Below are 20,267 nucleotides of genomic sequence, written 5' to 3'. Positions count from 1 at the left end.
CACAACAAGGGAAGCCACCGCAAGGAGAGGCCCGCGCACCTCAACAAAGAGTAGCCCCCACTCGCCGCAACTGGAGAAAACCCGTGCACAGCAACAAAGACCCAACACAGCCAAAAAATAAATAAACAAGCAAACAAATAAATAAAATAAATCTAAAAAAAAAAAAAGATATATTTTCAAATATAACAAAATTATAAAATTTGCTACCATATATACAACATTGTATGTAATATTTTTCTTAAAATTTTTGTTAATCTGAGCACCTATATTTGAGATTGGAATATGAAGTAGAGCTCAAGTGTTCAATTTTTTCTATCACTTTATTTTAATCAGTCTATTGGGAAAATATATATATATGAATGAAAGTGAAAGTAACATAGTGCCATTTCATTCAATTTGAAATATTCTGAAAGAACTAAGGAAAAACAATTCTCTCTCTTACTTTCTTCCCACAGAGATAGGATGAAACCAGTCTGCAGCAGTCCAGAAACACTACAGAGGAGTGGTCCACAAAGTATAGTACCCAGACTGGCAGCTGCATAGTTTGGGAACTTATTGGAAATGCAAATTCTTTGGGCCCTGTCTCAAAACGACTAAACAGAAAACTCTGGGGAGGGGGACTCAACAATCTGTTTGAGCAAGGCTTCCAAGTGATTGTGATACACACTGAACTTTGAGAACCACTGGTATAAAGAACAACAGGACTAGAATGTCAGCTCACATTTGGAACTGCACAGCTCAGGTACCTAAGGCCAAAGATAGGAGGTTGGGAATTAATCTCAGAAGACTTCTATCTATTACTGAAAGTTCACTCAAATCAGAACCACTAATATACTGGAAACTCAGAATCATTTCTCTGCTCAGAGTAGATGGTTTCTCCTTCCTTCCAAGACTGTGAATGTGAAGGAATTTCTTCTTTAGGATATAAGCCTCTTGTAAATAAATAATGCTTAGGGAAGAGATTATGAAATTGTGGTCTTTATTAAAATTTCACTCCCTATTTGCCACATCACAGGATGTTTCTTCTCTTCTTCTTTTTGACAGTTCAAAGTGTTCCAGAAAGGCTTCAGGTCAGGGAAAGTGCAGATATTTCCCTTCTGAAACTCAGGATTGTATGTTTTTCCTGGTCTAATATGCCTGGGCTGAGATGTAATACTTCTGGATCACTCTTCACTAAAAGAATTTAAGAGCTTCTAAGAGCAGATCATCTGCTAGATTATCAAGCTTGGTGAAAAGTCAGTCAACTAAAAAAAAACTACATTCTATTCTCTAACTACACTGAATGACTAGGAACATGTCATGTTCTCTCCTGGGTAAGTGAAGAAAAGAGTTCAGATGATCTTCATCTTGTTTCCAGTACATCAAGGAATACCTCCATGGTACAGTCAGGAAAGAGGACTTCTCTGGGATTCTAATCAGAATCAACCCAGTTCTCAACTGTTAATGTCTCACTTTTGGTAAAGGGGGGAGATTTAACAGTAGTACACAAGCCTTTGTCTTAAAAATCTTACTAGAGATACCCTTAGTCCTAATTACTCCTTTGTTTTCAAAACAGGGAGAGCTAGGAAGATATTCACAATAGAAGAGGACACTTAATGTTATCTTAAAAAGGAAGGCAAAGTGAGTTTAGACAGGATTATTTTGGAGACAGACCAATGTAAATAGAATTCCGACAAACTGAGAGCCTCTCCCACCACCTTTAACAGATGGCAGCCTGGGAGAAATTATCTGCAATGACTGAAATGTAAGGGACTATTACCTAGATAAGACACTTCTCCAAATTAAGAAGGAAAAGATAGGAAATATTAAGATTGTCAAAGCACTCAATAAAATCTGAACAATTAATGAGTATAAAAGACACGTTCAATCTCATAAGAAATCAAAGAAAATAAAATGAAATGACGAAATGTCTTTAATGCACACACACATGCACAACAGAAATGAGTACTTATGTCCACCAAAAGATATATACAAGAATATTTATGTTAGTCAAAAAGTGAAAGCCCAAATGCTTATCTACAACAGAGGGGATACACTGTGATATATTCATGCAGTGGAATATTATGCAACAATGAAAAGAACTACAGGTACACAACATGAATAAATACCACAGACATAATCTTCAGTGAAAGAAATCAGACAGGAATATACCTAAACGAAGTTCAAGAACAGACAAGATTAATCTATGGAGATAGAAGTCAGAAAGGTGTTTAATTTGGGGGTGGGTATAATACTGAGTGAGAGGAGGCATAAGGAAGCCTTCCAGGGTCCTAGAAACATACTATATCTTAATCTGGCTGTGGTTAACTGGATATATGAATACATATATAAAAACTCATCAAGTTCTATGCTTAAATTTGTGCCCTTTTAGTACACAAATTAAACATCAACTTAAAAATTAAGGGCTTCCCTGGTAGCACAGTGGTTGAGAGTCCGCCTGCCGATGCAGGGGACATGGGTTCATGCCCCAGTCCGGGAGGATCCCACATGCCACGGAACGGCTGGGCCCGTGAGCCATGGCTGCTGAGCCTGCGCGTCCGGAGCCTGTGCTCCGCAACGGGAGAGGCCACAACAGTGAGAGGCCCGCGTACAGCCAAAAAAAAAAAAAAAAAAAATTAAATTAAAAAAATTCTGCTCAAGACAAAATAAAAATAATCAAAACTTCAAAAAAGATAATCAAATTTAAAATTTCAAAAGACTCTCAAATTTAAAATTATTCCACTTAATCTATGATAGCGTTTTATAAACACTATCACTATAGTGTTTAGTCCAACTAAACACTAAGTCTTATAAATTTTTAAAACTTGTTTGTTCAGTCATTCAACAAACATGGGATGCTAACGTGTAACAGATGCAGTTCTAGGAACTTAGCTTGCAGCAGTGAATAAAGTGAAGTTCCTACCCTTATAGAGCTTACACATTTGGAGCCTGGGGTGGGAATTAGAAGGAGTTTATAGGGTGGTCAGGAAAGGGCTCCTTAAGAAAGCAACTTTTAAGCAGAGAACTGATGAAAATTATGAAGCAAGCGAGAAACAGAAGTGGAAGGCCCCTGCGGTGGAAGTAGGAATAGCCTGTTCAAAGAACAGCAAGGAGGTTGGTTTGGTCAGAGCAGAATAAGCCAAAAGTGGACAAGTGTAAGAACTAGGTTGGGGGAAGGGGGAGTAAAACAATCTCTCATTGTTTGAGCAAATACTTTTGTTGCAGAGCATGTTAAACTAGATTTCTATGTGATGAATTCCTTAGACTGCATGTGCCAATACTTTCACCTGTTCAGACACTAGCAAAAATCACTGCATTGGGTGAATCAAGAGAACTAGAAATATTGTCCTTTATTAAACAAAGCAAAATAAAACATGGTAAGGTACAAAACTTTTATGAGTTAATTGGCTTCCATCATCCACCAAGCAGTTTACTGGAATTTCAAGCCTAGTCCTACAGTCAGTCAATACCCTCCAGAGTCCAGTTTAAAAATTCAAATCTAATAAGCAACAGCAAACATTATGTACGCACCATTTGATATTTTAAAAATAAAACAAACAAACAAAAAACCACTTCTCTTAAGTATTCCTTACTAGCCAGCATCAGACAGATCAGCCTTATGACCTAATTTTCTGGGTTTTTTTTTTTTAAACTAAACTTTCACATATTACATAACTATGAAGTGATGACTTCACTGATCAAATCATTTTGTCTTCATTTTGTCTAAATTGCCTAACTGGGAAAACTATCTCCATATGTAAGGTTTTTAAAGGAAAAGGCAATATAAATCAAAGAAAACTGACAACTTGTTGGACCAAACATTATTAAAAAGAAAAGCTAATCCATTTATTAAGAAATGGTTAATCTGTTAAACTAACACTTATTAAATATCTACAGTATAGAGATAGTACAGTTGATACACTACAGACTAAACCAGAGTGCTTAGATTTGTATCCTAGTTCTGGTACTCTAACTACATGATCTTGGCATATCACCATCTCTGTGCCTCAATTTCCACATCTGTAAAATGGGGAAAAGAATACCACTTACCTCATAAAGTTACTGAAAGAATTAAATAAGTAAATGCATCTAAAGTGTTTGGAATAGTACCTGGAAGATGTTAATGACTGTTGTTTTATTATTAATCTAGACCTGGCATTATGCTATGTGCTAAAACTACAAAGAGGACTCAGAAAATTTCCTCACCAGCACTAATGACCAAGAACACCACTGGCAGATACATGATCATCAATATTTAACAGATATTTTACAGTAAATATACCTGAATTTAGGAATCTACACTGTGGGGTTCCCTTAACATTTCTACATACCTAGTTACTAATCCTGGATTTAAATACTTAAATTAAGAAAGCTAAAAGTATATCTTCCTGCTTAGGGTTAAAATGTTCACTACATCACAAAATAAGCAATGCAGTACAGTATCAAGTTTTTATCAACAGAACACATATTTGCAGGTAATTTGAAATCTCAAGCTCCATGAAGGATATTTTAAAAATTCCTGGGCATCCCTGGTGGCACAGTGGTTAAGAATCCACCTGCCAATGCAGGGGACACGGGTTCGAGCCCTGGTCCGGGAAGATCCCACATGCCACGGAGCAACTAAGCCTGCGCACCACAACTACTGAGCGTGTGCTCTAGGGCCCGTGAGCCACAACTAGAGAAAGACCATGCACAGCAACGAAGACCCAACGCAGCCAAAAGTAAATAAATAAAATAAATTAAAAAAAATTTTTTTTAATTCCTAAAACAAAGAAAACTTTAAAAAGGAGAAATAAAATATCCAGCTCCAGAGTCACTGCCTCAATAAAACATGCTCCTGCCAGAACTGTTTACTCCACTTCTCTTCTGCTTCTGTGCTGCATCAATCCATCAACATTTTTTCAATCAATAGTTTAGAGTGGTGCTGCCCAACAAAAATGTAACGTGAGCCACATAATTTTAAAATTTTCAGTAGCCACTTCAGAAAGTAGTAACAGGTGAAATTAATGTATTTTTATTTAGCCCAATATAACCAATTATCATTACTGCAAAATGTAATCAATATAAAAATTTTTAATGAAATATTCTTTTTTACAAACTAAGTCTTCAAAATCTGGAGTGTATTTTATACTTGTATAACATCTCAATTTGGACTACCCACATTTTAAGAGCTCAACAGCCACATGTGGCTACCAGCTACTGTACTGGACAATGCAGAGCTAGAGAGTCTAGCACTTCACTATATGGGCCAGCAACATGAGCATCACCTTGGATTTTGTTAGAAATACTGAATCTCAGCCCACCTCAGACCTACTAGAACAGGAACTGAATTTAACAAGCTCCCCAGGTGATCTGAATATACATTAAAGATCGAGAAGTACTAAATTAGACCACACATAGCTTGTAAGCCTTAACAAATTGCTATTGCCATTCAACTATCATGTGGTATCATGCCACTCACTAATACAGAACACTGTATTTAAATAATAATGGCTTCCACACGAATCATGTTTTCTCTATGCTGTCCAAAAGAATTTTCTGCAATGGTGGAAACATATCTGTGCTGCCCCAAATGGTAGCCACTTGCCACATATGACTACTGAGCATTTGAAATGTGACTGCTACAACTGAGAAAGTGAATTTTTAGTTTTATTGACTTTTAACTCATGCAAACTTAAATAGCTACTACATATAGCAAGTAGCTACCATAATGCAGCATAACTCCAGCTGTTACTACATCCCAGTATACTCTCTAGGAGGGTCCTCAAGACAAACTTATAAGGTTCTAATCAAGAAAATTCCTCTAATTACCTGCACTTCTCTCAATAAATCAATCTCTCTTTTTTATCAGCAACCATGTTTACCACTTTACATTGGCTAAGGTCAAACTTGAAATCTACCTCTATGGAAATACAATATAAGTTATAGAATGTGTTTTGTATCTGTTAACATTACCCCACCTTATTATCAGTTAACAATATACATACCTGTACAGTCTTTTTTATTCTATGGGAAGGACCTGGATACTCTGGGGAATACAAATCTGTGAGGAATAATGAGTTGATTAATGTTGACTTTCCCAGTCCAGATTCACCTAAAAGAAATAGACGTGGAAATCTGTTAAACTCAGCTACCTTATCAAGCTTAAATATTCAACCAATGCTATAATCAAATTTGCTTTTATGCAAGTACTTCTTAGTGGGACAAGGAAGTGACATTAGAAATTATACTATAAAGACTCTCTATTAGAATAAATTCTTTGCCTTCATTTTCTTATCTATCAAATTAGACTCATGTTTCCAAGGATTTTTACCTTTATAATTCTACCATCTGTGTTCGCTAAAAGTAATGTATCTGTAGTCACCATTTTTAACAGTAATGTATTCCTAGAGATGAAAGTTAGTCATGAAGGAAAACATCCCAGTTGGATTATATATTGCTGCTTCAGTGAAATAAAAAATAAAAGTATAAACGTTTATTACAATGAATGACCAAGGAAACAAATCATGCAGCTATAAAAAGTAGAAATCTGCTGATAAAAAGAAAAAAAATCAATCACAATGCATCTTAGTACAAAAGTGAACCACAAAAAAATACTTCCAATTTACCCATATACCAATCAGCTTAATTATAAAGGGTACTTCTCTATAAACCAGACTCCAAAAAATCATGGGTAATTACTTTTTATAAAAATGCTCCTGCCTGAAGTAGGAAAGGAGAGAGGTAAGACACGATTTCCACTAAGATTCACATACTCTTCTCTGACCCTTCATGTCAAGTCTAGTACACCATACCAAATGTACAGATATTTTTTACTAAAATATAAACAGCTTCAGGATATACAAAGTTAAAATAGATTAAAAGTCATATAATAATTATTAATATGGCACCAGGTTAAAGAATCTAGTTATTGTTAATAGTTCAGTGAGTTTAATAGGCATCTTTAGCCTAAATAACTGATAGCACAATATTAACCTTACTATTTCTATTTATAGGTTGAGTTCTTTTGATATTGGCTCTCAAGAAAGGTAAGAACCGGGTGACTTCCTTGGTGGCACAGTGGTTAAGAATCCGCCTGCCAATGCAGGGGGCACAGGTTCGATTCCCTAGCCCGGGAAGATCCCACATGCTGCGGAGCAACTAAGCCCGTGTGCCACAATTACTGAGCCTGTGAGCCACAACTACTGAGCCCATGCGCCACAACTACTGAAGCCCGTGTGCCTAGAGCCCTTGCTCTGCAATGAAGAGTAGCCCCTGCCTGCTGCAACTAGAGAAAGCCCGTGTGCAGCAACGAAGACCCAAAGCAGCCAAAAATAAATAAATAAATTTAAAAAAAAAAAGAAAGAAAGAAAGGTAAGAACCATTGTAGTGGTCTGGGCTTACTCTCACTTTGAATGAGGGAGAATATCCTTTTTTCTAGACGTAGAAATTTCTAAGTCACGGGAAAAAGTTATAGGTTCCCCATACCTGCTTCTTTCTAAACTCTTAAACCCTGAATAAAGGAGGAAAGACTAGAATAAAACCCAAGTACTTGGGGATAATCAGAAGTATCTACAATATTTTCATTTAGAAGCAACCCTGCCCTTGAACCATTGCTGTAAAACTCCTCACCAAATCCTCCTGGGTTGGGACACACAGTTCTCGAGGCACAAGCCCGCTGTGTCCCCCTCTGCTTGGCAAAGCAATAAAGCTATTACTTTCTACTTCACCCGAAACTCTGTCTCCAAGATTCGATTTGGCACCAGTGCACAGAGGCTGAGTTTTCAGCGTCATTCCCTCAAACAAGAAGGAACAGAGCAGACTTTACTCAGATAAAACATTCTAACCTCTTTGGGGCTATCAGAAGGACTAGTGTTGCCTAACTGGGATTTCACGTTGGAGAAGCACTGGGCATCACTGGTTAAAGTGCAGGAGAACTACAGATGCCTGGAGCAAAAAATTATGGGTGGAGAGACACAACAGACCACCTAAGGCCTTGAGGAGACGCTGAGGTAAAACTCCTTGGAGAATTAAGACATTCAAAAGAAACCATGTATGCAGGGGAAACTGAGAAAGCCACATACAGGCTCAAGCAATAAACATGCTCAGAAAAGTTGTGAAAAGGCATTAAACTTTCACTTTAGGCTGGATCTCTAGGCTCAGAGCATGCCCAGCTAATCATCAGACATCTGCCCTGACATATGACCAAGTCTGCAAAGACAGGGCAGGGTGAGTTTTTTCAAATGCATATTTTTCAACAACAACAAATCACAAAGCATTCAAAGAAACAGAAAACACAGCCCATAAAAAGGAACAAAACAAAATCCCAGAAACCATGCCTGAAGCAGCACAGATAGTGGACTTGCTAGATGAGGACTTTAAAATAGCTGTTTTAGAGAAAGATAAACATCATATCTCTTATATGTGGAATCTAAAAAACAAGGGGGTACAAATGAATTTATTTACAAAACAGAGATAAGAGTTTTGTAGAAACAAAGTAGAAAACAAACTTATGGTTATGGGGGTCAGGGGGATAAATCAGAAGACTGGGATTTACATATATACACTACTATATATAAAATACATAACTAATAAGGACCTACTATATAGCTCAGGGAACTTTACTTAATACTCTGTAATGGCCTATATGGGAAAAGAATCTAAAAAAGAGTGGATATATGTATAACTGATTCACTTTGCTGTACATCTGAAACTAACACAACATTGTAAATCAACTATACTCCAATAAAAATTTTTTTAAAATAAATAAATTTAGGGACTTCCCTGGTGGTCCAGCGGTTAAGACTCTGCGCTCCCAATGCAGGCGGCCCGGATTCAATCCCTGGTCAGGGAACTAGATCCCGCATGCCGCAACTAAGAGCCCACATACCACAACTAAAGACCTGGTGCAGCCAAATAAATAAGTAAATAAATTTAAATAGCAAAAAAAAAATAATAATAAACAAAATAGCTGTCTTAAATATGTCCAAAGAGCTAAAGAAAACAATGAACAATTAATGGAAATCAGGAAAACGACGTAAGAACAAAACCAGAATTTAACAAAGAAATAGAAATTGTGTAAAAAAACCAAACCAAACCAAAACAAAACAAAAATTCTGGAGCTGAAACACACAATTGAAAAAATTCACTAGAGAGGTTCAAAAGCAATTGAGCATGTCTAAAAAAGAATCAGCAAACTTGAAAGACAGGACAATTAAAATTATTGAGTCTAAGGAGAAAAAAGAATGAAGAAAAACACAGCCTAAGGGATCTATGTGGGACACCATTTATTGAACTATTATATACAGTATGAGAGCTTTAGAAGGAAAAAGGGAAAGGGTCAAATAGATTATTTGAAGGAAAAAAAAAATGACCAAATTTTTTCCCAATTTGATGACAGACATGAATCTACAAATCCAAGAATCTCACTGAACTAGTAGGATAAACCCAGGAACCCGCACTGAGATACATCGTGATCAAACTGATAAAAAACAAAGACAAAAAGAGAAACTTGAAAGTGGCAAGAGAGAAGCAACATATCACATAGAAGGTCTCATCAATAAGATTAGCAGCTGATTTCTCAGCAGCAACTGTGGAGACCAGAAGACAATGTGATGATAAAACTGTCAAATGAGAATTCTATATCTGGCAAAATTGTGCTGAAAAGTTGAGGTAGAAATTAAGATATTTCCAGATAAACAAAAACTGAGGGAATTCATTATCACTACACATCCTCCACATTTCAGTTGAAATGAACGAACCCTGGACAATAACTCAAAGCCACATAAAGATCCCCAGTAAAGGTAAATACATGGACAAATATAAAAACTGGTATTATTGTAATTTTGGTTTCTAACTCCACTTTACATTTTCTGTAAGACTTGAAAGACGAATGAATAAGAAATAATTAGAAGTCTGTGTTATTGAGTACACAATGTTCAAAGATACAATTTGAGACATCAATAATAAAAAAAAGTATGTGGGGGCTGTATATGAGTAGTTTGTATATGTAATTAAAATTAAATTGGTATAAATTCAAGTTAGGTTATTATAATTTAAGATTTTATATATAATCTCTATGATAACTACAAAGAAAGCATCTACAGAATATACAAATAAGGAAATGAGAAAGGGAATCAAAACGTGATGCTACAAAACATCAACTAAACACAAAAGAGGGCAGTAAAGGAGAAAATGATATATTCAAAAGCTGTAAGACATACAGAAAACAACAAAATGACAAAACTAAGTTCTCTGTTACCAGTAATTACTTTACATGTACATGGATTAAATGTCTTAATCAAAGGCACAGATGGCCAGAATGGCTAAAAAAACCCTGATCCAACTGTATACTATCTGTAAGATCTAAAGACTTTAGATCTAAGGACACACACAAGTTGAAAGTAAAAGGATAAAAAAGATATTCCATGTAAGCAGTAATCAGAAGAGGTGAGATGGCTATACTTGTATCAGACAAAAGAGACTTAAGTAAAAAATTGATACAAGATGCAAATTAGGATTTATTATTAAAAAAGGTCAATTCATGAAGTGGATATTATTACAGAATTATAAACATATATACACCAAACATCAGAGCCCCAAAATATATAAAGGAAACACTGACAAAATTTTGAAGGGGAAAATAGACAGTTTTACAATAATAATTGGAGAATTCAATACTCCACTTTAAATAATGGATAGAAGAAACAGACGGAAGATAAAGTAGAAAACAGAGGACTTGAACAACACTATAAACCAACTGGACCTAATAAACATAGACAAAATACTCCATTCAACAACACCAAAATACACATTTTTCTCATGTGCACAGGGAGTATTTTTCAAGACTGACCATAAAACCAAGTACGACTTGATAAACTTTTTCTTTTTTTTTTTTTTTTTGCAGTACGCGGGCCTCTCACTGTTGTGGCCTCTCCCGTTGCGGAGCACAGGCTCCGGATGCGCAGGCTCAGCGGCCATGGCTCACAGGCCTAGCCGCTCTGCAGCATGTGGGATCTTCCCGGACTGGGGCACGAACCCGTGTCCCCTGCATCGGTAGGCGAATTCTCAACCACTGCGCCACCAGGGAAACCCATAAACTTTGAAAGATTTCAATCATCTTTTCCTATCACAACGAAATGAGACTGGAGATCAATAACAGAAAGAAAATGAAAAAATTAACACATATAAGGAAATTAAACAATACACTCAAACAGCTAACAGGTCAAATAAGAAATCCCAAGGTATATTAGAAAATACCATGAAAAAAAAAGAAAATGAAAACACAACATACCAAAGCTTATGAGATACGGAAAAGTCGTTTCTAATAGAAAAATTTGTAACTGTAAACACATACATAAAAATGAGGATCTGAAATCAACAATCTAACTTTACAACATAAGGAACCAAAAAATAAAGAACTAAACCCAAAACCAGCAAAAGAAAGGAAATATTAAAGTTAAAGAGGAGATAAATAAAATGGAAAACAGAAAACAACAGAGAAAAATCAACCAAACCAAAAGTTAGCTTTTGGAATAGATCAAGAAAATTAACAACTCTTTTCGCTAGACTGATTGAGAATAAAAGAAAGAGAAGATTCAAATTACTAAAATCAGAAAGTGTGGATATTACTCCCAATTTTACAGAAATAAAAAAAATTATAAGAGAGTACTATTAATAACTGTATGTCAATAAACTGGATAACATAAATGAAAAGGACAAATTCCATAAGACAAAAACTTAGAAACAATGAGGAATTAAGAGAACATATACAGTGAAAGGCAAACAGGCCTCTCAGATACTGATAAAGTGATTAAAAAATGGAAATGATCTAAATAATTAATATGGCTGATTTTCAAAAAAATACAAAAATTCCTACCCAGAGAAAAAACATATTTTTCAAATACCTATGGAGCACTTACATAATCAGATCATGTTTTGGCTATAAAGAAAATCAATCAGTACTGAAAAACACAGAAATCTACAGATCATATTCTCTGACTACAAGCAGTGAAATTATAAATTAACAACAAAATAACACAACCCATTTGCCCACTTAGACATAAAACAGTATCTCCCCTCAACTCTTATCTGAAAAACTACTCTAATACAAACAAAATGAGTAATATAAACAAAAATCTAAGATATATGACTAAACTGGTGTTCAGAGAAAAACCTGTGCCTAATTAAGCCTAAAGAAAATAGATCAACCTTCAGAGTGGCTCTTGGAACTGTAAACCAGTATCGCTTTTCTTTTTTTTTTTTTGAGGCAAGGAGTAATGATTTTATTCGAAAAGCCGGCAGACCAAGAAGATGGTGGGCAAGGGTCCCCAAAAATCCACATTAGTTTGGTCTGAATGCCAGCTCCTTTTATAGAACAGAGAGGGGAAGGAGGTGAGGAAGTAAAGTAAAAAGGCCATAAGCCTTGCATATATCTCCTAGAATGGCCAGCCTCCAGGAGCAGATGTGTTAATTTCTTCTTTTCTGCAGCAATTCATAGGTAGAAGGGTCAGGATGTTTCCCTGAACAAAGGCACTTTGGTTTAACATTCAGACAGCGGGTCAGGGTCCCGAGGCAGGTCATTATGTATGATTATAATAACAAAAGCAACAAAAAGCAAAGGTTAAACTCAAAGAAACAGATCCAACAAGGAATCCGATTTAGCTCTTCCCTGGTATGGAAACTCAAGGAAAGGGTCATTGGAAGCTCCAATTTTACAGCTGGTGGGTCAGAAAGACCTGGATTTGTGACTGGTGTCTGAAGTGGCAACTGGGGGAAGGGGGCAGTCTTATAGGATTGAGCCTTTAACTTGTAGAATCTGATGCTATCTCCAGGTAGATAGTTTCAGAATTGAACTGATTGTAGGAAACTCAGATGGTGTCCGAGAATTGCTTGGTGGTGTGTGGACTCCTGCCCCCATGTTACTGAATTCAGGTTTGGCTGCTCGCTGCTCAAAAGTTAATACTTTTGAGAGACAAGTGCTGGTAGGAATGGAAAGGTTGCTTTATGCAAGAGACTGGCAACTTGTGTCCAAAAACCAACTCCAAAGATTCTGCTCAACCATGAAAGTTTTTAAAGGGAGACTCATTAGCGGAGGGTGTCAGGGTCATTATTATCTTCCACTGTGTGCAGACTTTCTTCTGATTGGTTGGTGGTGAGGTAACAGGGTGGCATTCCAGGAATCTTGTGCTCAGCCTGAAGTTACCGTCTTCCACCTGGGTGGGAGCCTTAGTTCCACAGAAGAACTCAAAGGTATTGCTGTGTATATTCCTTGAGGAGGCACCAGGACCTCGCCCCATCGTTGTACTATTGTTTCTTTCTTTTTTTTTTTATTCAAACAGAAAGTCACAAAAATTATAATCATCCTCATCAGTTCACTCAGTCCCATGTAATTAATTTTTTTTTCATCTTGATCTTTTGTTAGCACTTTTCCATTAGAGTTGTGAAAATGCTTATTCATTCAGTTCAGCAGTATAGTCAGTTACCAGAAACATGTACTTGTCAGAGTCTGTTCCATGAATTCCTTGAAGATGAAACCCTTTTACAGGAACATTTTTGCAAAAGCATCAGAGTACACCCAGAACAGTCTGTAAATGACAGAAGACTTAAAAATGACCATGGTTAAAGATTTGATGAAGTTCATAATAAGGCAATTGACAAGGAAATTTAGTTATTTCTGAGATATACATTTTAGAGCAATAACTAGAATTATGACTTGTAACATTATACCAGAACATATAAGATTTTTAGAAATTTCATGTAATGTCTAAAACATTTATGTTAACATATTTCCATACAAATAACCCAAAAAAAGTTTAGTAATTAGTTGTGGGTTTTTTTGTTTGTTTGTTTTTCTATACTGCAGGTTCTTATTAGTCATCAATTTTATACACATCAGTGTATACATGTCAATCCCAATCGCCCAATTCAGCACACCACTATCCCCACCCCACTGCAGTTTTCCCCCCTTGGTGTCCATAGGTTTGTTCTCTACATCTGTGTCTCTGTTTCTGCCCTGCAAACCGATTCATCTGTACCATTTTTCTAGGTTCCACATATATGCGTTAATATACAATATTTGTTTTTCTCTTTCTGACTTACTTCACTCTGTATGACAGTCTCTAGATCCATCCACGTCTCAACAAATGACTCAATTTTTATGGCTTTTTATGGCTGAGTAATATTCCATTGTATATATGTACCACAACTTCTTTATCCATTCATTTGTCGATGGGCATTTAGGTTGCTTCCATGACCTGGCTATTGTAAACAGTGCTGCAATGAACATTGGGGTGCATGTGTCTTTTTGAATTATGGTTTTCTCTGGGTATATGCCCAATAGTGGGATTGCTGGATCATATAGTAATTCTATTTTTAGTCTTTTAAGGAACCTCCATACTGTTCTCCATAGTGGCTATATCAATTTACATTCCCACCAACAGTGCAAGAGGGTTCCCTTTTCTCCACACCCTCTCCAGCATTTGTTGTTTGTAGATTTTCTGATGATGTCCATTCTAACTGGTGTGAGGTAATACCTCATTGTAGTTTTGATTTGCATTTCTCTGATAATTAGTGATGTTGAGCAGCTTTTCATGTGCTTCTTGGCCATCTGTATGTCTTCTTTGGAGAAATGTCTATTTAGGTCTTCTGCCCATTTTTGGATTGGGTTGTTTCTTTAATATTGAGCTGCATGAATTGTTTATATATTTTGGAGATTAATCCTTTGTCCGTTGATTTGTTTGCAAATATTTTCTCCCATTCTGAGGGTTGTCTTTTCATCTTGTTTATGGTTTCCTTTGCTGTGCAAAAGCTTTGAAGTTTCATTAGGTCCCATTTATTTATTTTTGTTTTTATTTCCATTACTCTAGGAGGTGGATCAAAAAAGATCTTGCTGTGATTTATGTCAAAGAGTGTTCTTCCTATGTTTTCCTGTAAGAGTTTTATAGTGCCCAGTCTTACATTTAGGTCTCGAATCCATTTTGAGTTTATTTTTGTGTATGGTGTTAGGGAGTGTTCTAATTTCATTCTTTTACATGTAGCTGTCCAGTTTTTCCAGCTCCACTTATTGAAGAGACTGTCTTTGCCCCATTGTATATCTTTGCCTCCTCTGTCATAGATCAGTTGACCATAGGTACATGGGTTTATCTCTGGGGTTTCTATCTTGTTCTATTGATCTATGTTTCTGTTTTTGTGCTATGCTATCGCTTTTCTGAGGAAAAATTTGGCAGTCTATCACAACTTAAATGCACATGCCTTTTGACCCAGCAATTTTACTTTTAGAAATGTACATTATACAAGCTTTTATACGTGTGCCTAAAAATTCAAGGAAATTAAGCATTGTTTAATTGTCCATCAACAGTAGACTGTATAAATCATGATAATCACACAGTACTGAATACCCCATACTCTGAAGAATGAGTTACTTTATGTACAGACATGAATAAAAGTATAATATATTAAATGATAGGGAAAAAAACATTCACAGAGTAGTATTTACAGCACAGTACCATTTATATAAAAAAGAAATCTACATGGGAATGACTAGTGTATATAAAATTATAGAAAAATGCCAGAAAATTTTTAACAACTTAATAATGCTTGTCACTAGAGAAGGGACTGGAACTGAAGGAGGGAGAAAAAGGGACTTCACCTTACTAAATGTCTTTAGAATTTACATCTTTTAGAAAATAAAAATGTTTATATTTATAAACTTTTCTTTTTTGGGGGGAATAAACATGTGAGACATTTGAGAACAGAGCAGAAGGGTAAGGTTGACAACATAATGATTCTAACAGGTACTAGCCTCAAAATAAATAAAAAGAAATGTTGAGGCTTCCCTGGTGGCGCAGTAGTTGAGAATCTGCCTGCCAATGCAGGGGACACGGGTTCGAGCCCTGGTCTGGGAAGATCCCACATACCACAGAGCAACTAGGCCCGTGAGCCACAACTACTGAGCCTGCGCATCTGGAGCCTGTGCTTCACAACAAGAGAGGCCGTGATAGTGAGAGGCCCGCGCACCGCGATGAAGAGTGGCCCCCGCTTGCCGCAACTAGAGAAAGCCCTCACACAGAAATGAAGACCCAGCACAGCCAAAAATAAATGAATAAATTAATTAATTAAAAAAAAAAAAGAAATGTTGACTGCAGGGAAGTTATGCCTGAGTTCGGACATTAAATTATTAATTCCTACCTATCTTTAGTAGAGTGATATTTACTTCCAAACCAAAATGTCAGATACCCTATAATCATAATACAAAATATAGTAGCTTTGTCCTAATACTCTCAAGGTGACATAACTACAATAGATTCTTGCTCATTGGCTTTAGTAAAGGGAAAGCAACAGCGTTGCTAATGCAAAATAACTGAGAGTTAAATTAATCCCATCAACTCCAACTCTACTTAAAGAATCTGTGGAAACAACCTCAATCAAGTTATTTATCATTATTATTTAAGAATAACAAAATTCAGAATCACACATCCTAGCTTAAGAAAACAAAATTATTCAATAAATATAAACAGAATACCTATCTGTAACATTTTCTATTTCTTTATAATTAACATAATATTTTAAGATCTGTTAAATGATCCAAATTAATGACACATTTATTTTACTTTGAAATGCACTATAAACGTTCTGCAACAAAGTCATTATCATTCCCTTATTTTACAGACTTTAAAAAGGAAATAACTGGAATTAAATTTTTTTCTGTCCTCATTAAAACAAAATATTGTTAACACAATTTAAGATGTTAAATACTTTATGAAAATTATAAAATAAGAGTAATTAACTAGAGTCTAATATTATACCTGTAGTTTAACATTATCAGCAGGTTAAAATAACCCATTTCCTCTTTATCTTTGAAGTCTAGCCCATGAAACTCATGCCATCATCATTCAAGAGTATTACACTTCAAGCCTAAGAATGAAACAGTCATGAAATGTTTGTTCATAAGGTTTTGAAAAAAGTTAGATCACTATTTATAATAAAGTCACGTTCCTTTAGGTCTTTGGGATTATAAGGGCTCTGAGAAGTCCTACAATTAAAGAAACTGCTTATCTTTTTTTTTTTTTTTTGCTTATCTTTGTTTTACCCAGCACCTCCTCAATTCTACAGCCTTAGATCATTTCCACTAACCCCTTGAAATATTTATTAATATCTGACACATGAAACACACTGAGACATTATACCATATAATTCTTTGGTAAATTATTTTTCCTTGACCATATATAGTTACAGCAACTGATATAAATAATACTGTATTACTGTATTAGTTAAGTAGAAAATTCATAGGCAGCTTAAATCTTGAGGATTTTTCCTTTGTATATTGCACATAAACACTTAACCACAGACGCTCCTCTGCAGTTCTATCATTAGCAGCTTGGGAAAACCCATTTCATTACACAAACTGTGTAATGAACACATACAATGTGTTCTACATCATCCTGCTAAATTATGTAGAGTTTCAGAACATTAGAACTGGAATAGTCCTTAGAGATACCAGAACAGCAGTGTTCTAACTCCTAGTCCTCAATTCTGCTCTTCATGTAAATCTGCTTCTAAACGAATTCTCTTGATATTCTCTACTGGACTCTCCCACTGGGTAGTGGCTTTCCAACTTACTTTACCACAGTTTACAGTTAAAAGCAAACAAACAAAAAAACCCCAAACACACATTTTTCATCAAAACTCAGTATACACAAATATATAGGTATACTTATCTGTACTGTATAAATGTATGTGTACAAATTTACAACTTTCATGAAACAACAGTCTTGCTAAGCAAAATGTAGTCTATTTTCTAATCATTTCTATTTTTCATTCTTTTAAATGATTCACCAAATTGATTTAATGATCCAGCTTGGAAAAAAAAACCTGCCAAGGAGCAAAAAGGTTTAATTCAGATGAATAATCTCATCCCAACATCCTATAGCTTTTCCATTCCAACAGCTATCCTCTGATGGACTATTACAATTGATAAAAAGCAAAGACATAAATTCATTTTATTATTTATTGAACAGCTGCTAAATGCTAGAACTGGGGACATTTTGCCATCAAAAAGTGTAATTTTGTTGAGAAACAAGCTATAGTTACAATTAAACAAAAAATACAGTAGGAATACATAAAGAACACCTAAGTACAGTTTGAAGGAAATCAAGGATGGCTTCACAGAGCAAGCAAGCAAGCAGCATTTTACTGAGACATCCGTAGAAACTAATCAAGCAAACCAATGAGCACTTAAGTAATGCTAAAATGTGGAACAGTTCTTTTAAAAAGATAAAATCTTCAACCTCTCGTTTAGAATTTGAATGAAGAGGAAAGAAAATACAGAAGGATAAATAAGCTTAGAAGAAATAAAATAATTAGTATTAGAGAAGTAAAAGGCATCTAGTAAGAGCTAATAGGTAACTGAATATAGATTTAACTGGATAAAAAACTATTAAAATAAATAAAGGCGTCTACACAGACTGTTTCACAGGAATCAAGGTTTTTCACTTCTCTTAGAAAAATGAAACTAGGGCCTCCCTGGTGGCTCAGTGGTTAGGAATCCGCCTGCCAATGCAGGGGACATGGGTTCGAGCCCTGGTCCGGGAAGATCCCACATGCCGCCGAGCAACTGAGCCTGGGCGCCACAACTACTGAGCCTGCGCTCTATAGCCTGCAAGCCACAACTACTGAGCCCGCGTGCTGCAACTACTGAAGCCCGGGCACCTAGAGCCCGTGCTCCACAACAAGAGAAGCCACCGCAATGAGAAGCCCACACACTGCAACGAAGAGTAGCCCCTGCTCGCCACAACTAGAGAAAGCCCACGCACAGCAAGAAAGAACCAACACAGCCAGAAATAAATAAATAATTTTTTAAAAAATTTTAATTAAAAATTAAAAAAATAGTAATCAGAGATGTCACATAAATAACTTCAGCAAAATACTTAAACATCATGTCTTTATTGAAATGTACATAATAGCAAGTACAAAAATCAATTTTGTTAACAAGAATGCAAGCTACCCAGCTAAACCTTATTTATAATGAGAAAAGAACAAGTTTTTTCCCCCTAAATTCTCTCTGCTTTGGCTAAATTACTTCTTTGAAATAAAATTCATATAACATAAATTTCACCATTTTAAATTGTACAATTCAGTGGTTTTTCTATATTTACAATGTTGTGCAATCATCACTGGTTAAATTACTTTTATTACTAAAAGTAACATAAAAATACAGAGCTCAGGGAAGAAAATTTTAAAATATTACTCAAAGTATTTCAAGTATCCAACATATCTTAACTGCAGGCTTAAACATAATTCCATTAAATGCCCAACAGCTTAGATACAAAATGGCCAATATTACTTTCAATTTCTTCAACTAACTCTGGATGTTATTATCAATACATCACTTCAAACACCAACAAAAAGGTGGGAGAAAATTATCTATGACTGTCATTGTATATCCTATCACTGACTAAATACCTCCTAAACTTTTACTAATAAGTCATACACAAAAACACATTATGATAGGGCTTCCCTGGTGGCGCAGTGGTTGAGAGTCCGCCTGCCGATGCAGGGGACACGGGTTCGTGTCCCGGTCTGGGAAGATCCCACATGCCGCGGAGCGGCTGGGCCCATGAGCCATGGCCACTGAGCCTGCGTGTCCGGAGCCTGTGCTCCGCAATGGGAGAGGCCACAAGAGTGAGAGGCCAGCGTACCATAAAAAAAAAAAAAAAAAATTATGATAAACTTTGAATCCCAAAAATGTTGCTAAACCACCATATTCTAAGCTCCCTTCCACCTAAAAAAAACAGAAATGCCAGTGCCACTAAAAACATTTGATATATGTCGAATACATTATGACAATAAAGAAAACCTCTGCTACAAAAATTTAGCAAAGCTTAATATTATAAAAATGATTGAACTGTGAACCCAAAGTAATAGACTTAATGCCACTTGATTTTCAAAATATTTTCTGGTCAGATAAAGCAATCTACAATCTTTCTGAGTTCTACCTCTTTGAAAGATTCTAGTAAAATCAAGATTTTAGAATTAACATTTTATTCTCAGAGCAAAAATTAAGAAGCACACAAACGATTTTCAAATTCCAAGCCCAAATAGGTTTGACACTTGCTGAATTAGAGACCTAACTGTCTTCATTATTTGATATGTCTGACACTGGGTTTTAAAGTAAATTTTCAAATAAAGAGTCAAAATCAAGAATTCCAATCTTTTTATCCTGGAGGCAATGAAGGTCTTCAAAATTTAGGCTAGCCTACCCTTCCAGCCTTATTTCCAACTATTATAAAGTTACCATTTCGGGGTCAGAT

The 20,267-nt window shown here is 35.8% G+C and overlaps 1 protein-coding gene across 2 annotated transcripts in view; it reads right to left on the bottom strand.

The window, feature by feature from the left end:
• The window catches only part of SEPTIN7 (septin 7), a gene marked incomplete at its 5' end in the record, with an annotated part of 103,319 nt that overhangs the window by 41,200 nt on the left and 41,852 nt on the right, over nt 1-20,267 (bottom strand). For both annotated transcript variants that reach the window (XM_082846683.1, XM_082846682.1), the window contains one exon: nt 5,967-6,073. In XM_082846683.1, coding sequence (XP_082702809.1) covers nt 5,967-6,073 — 107 coding nt within the window. The remainder of the gene's footprint in view (nt 1-5,966; nt 6,074-20,267) is intronic.

The sequence above is a fragment of the Leucopleurus acutus genome (genome assembly GCF_964270905.1).
Source record: "Leucopleurus acutus genome assembly, chromosome: 9".
In the NCBI taxonomy this organism is placed as follows: Eukaryota; Metazoa; Chordata; class Mammalia; order Artiodactyla; family Delphinidae; genus Leucopleurus; species Leucopleurus acutus.
Note: the sequence above shows the minus strand (reverse complement) of the source record. Positions and strands in the feature narration are given on the sequence as shown.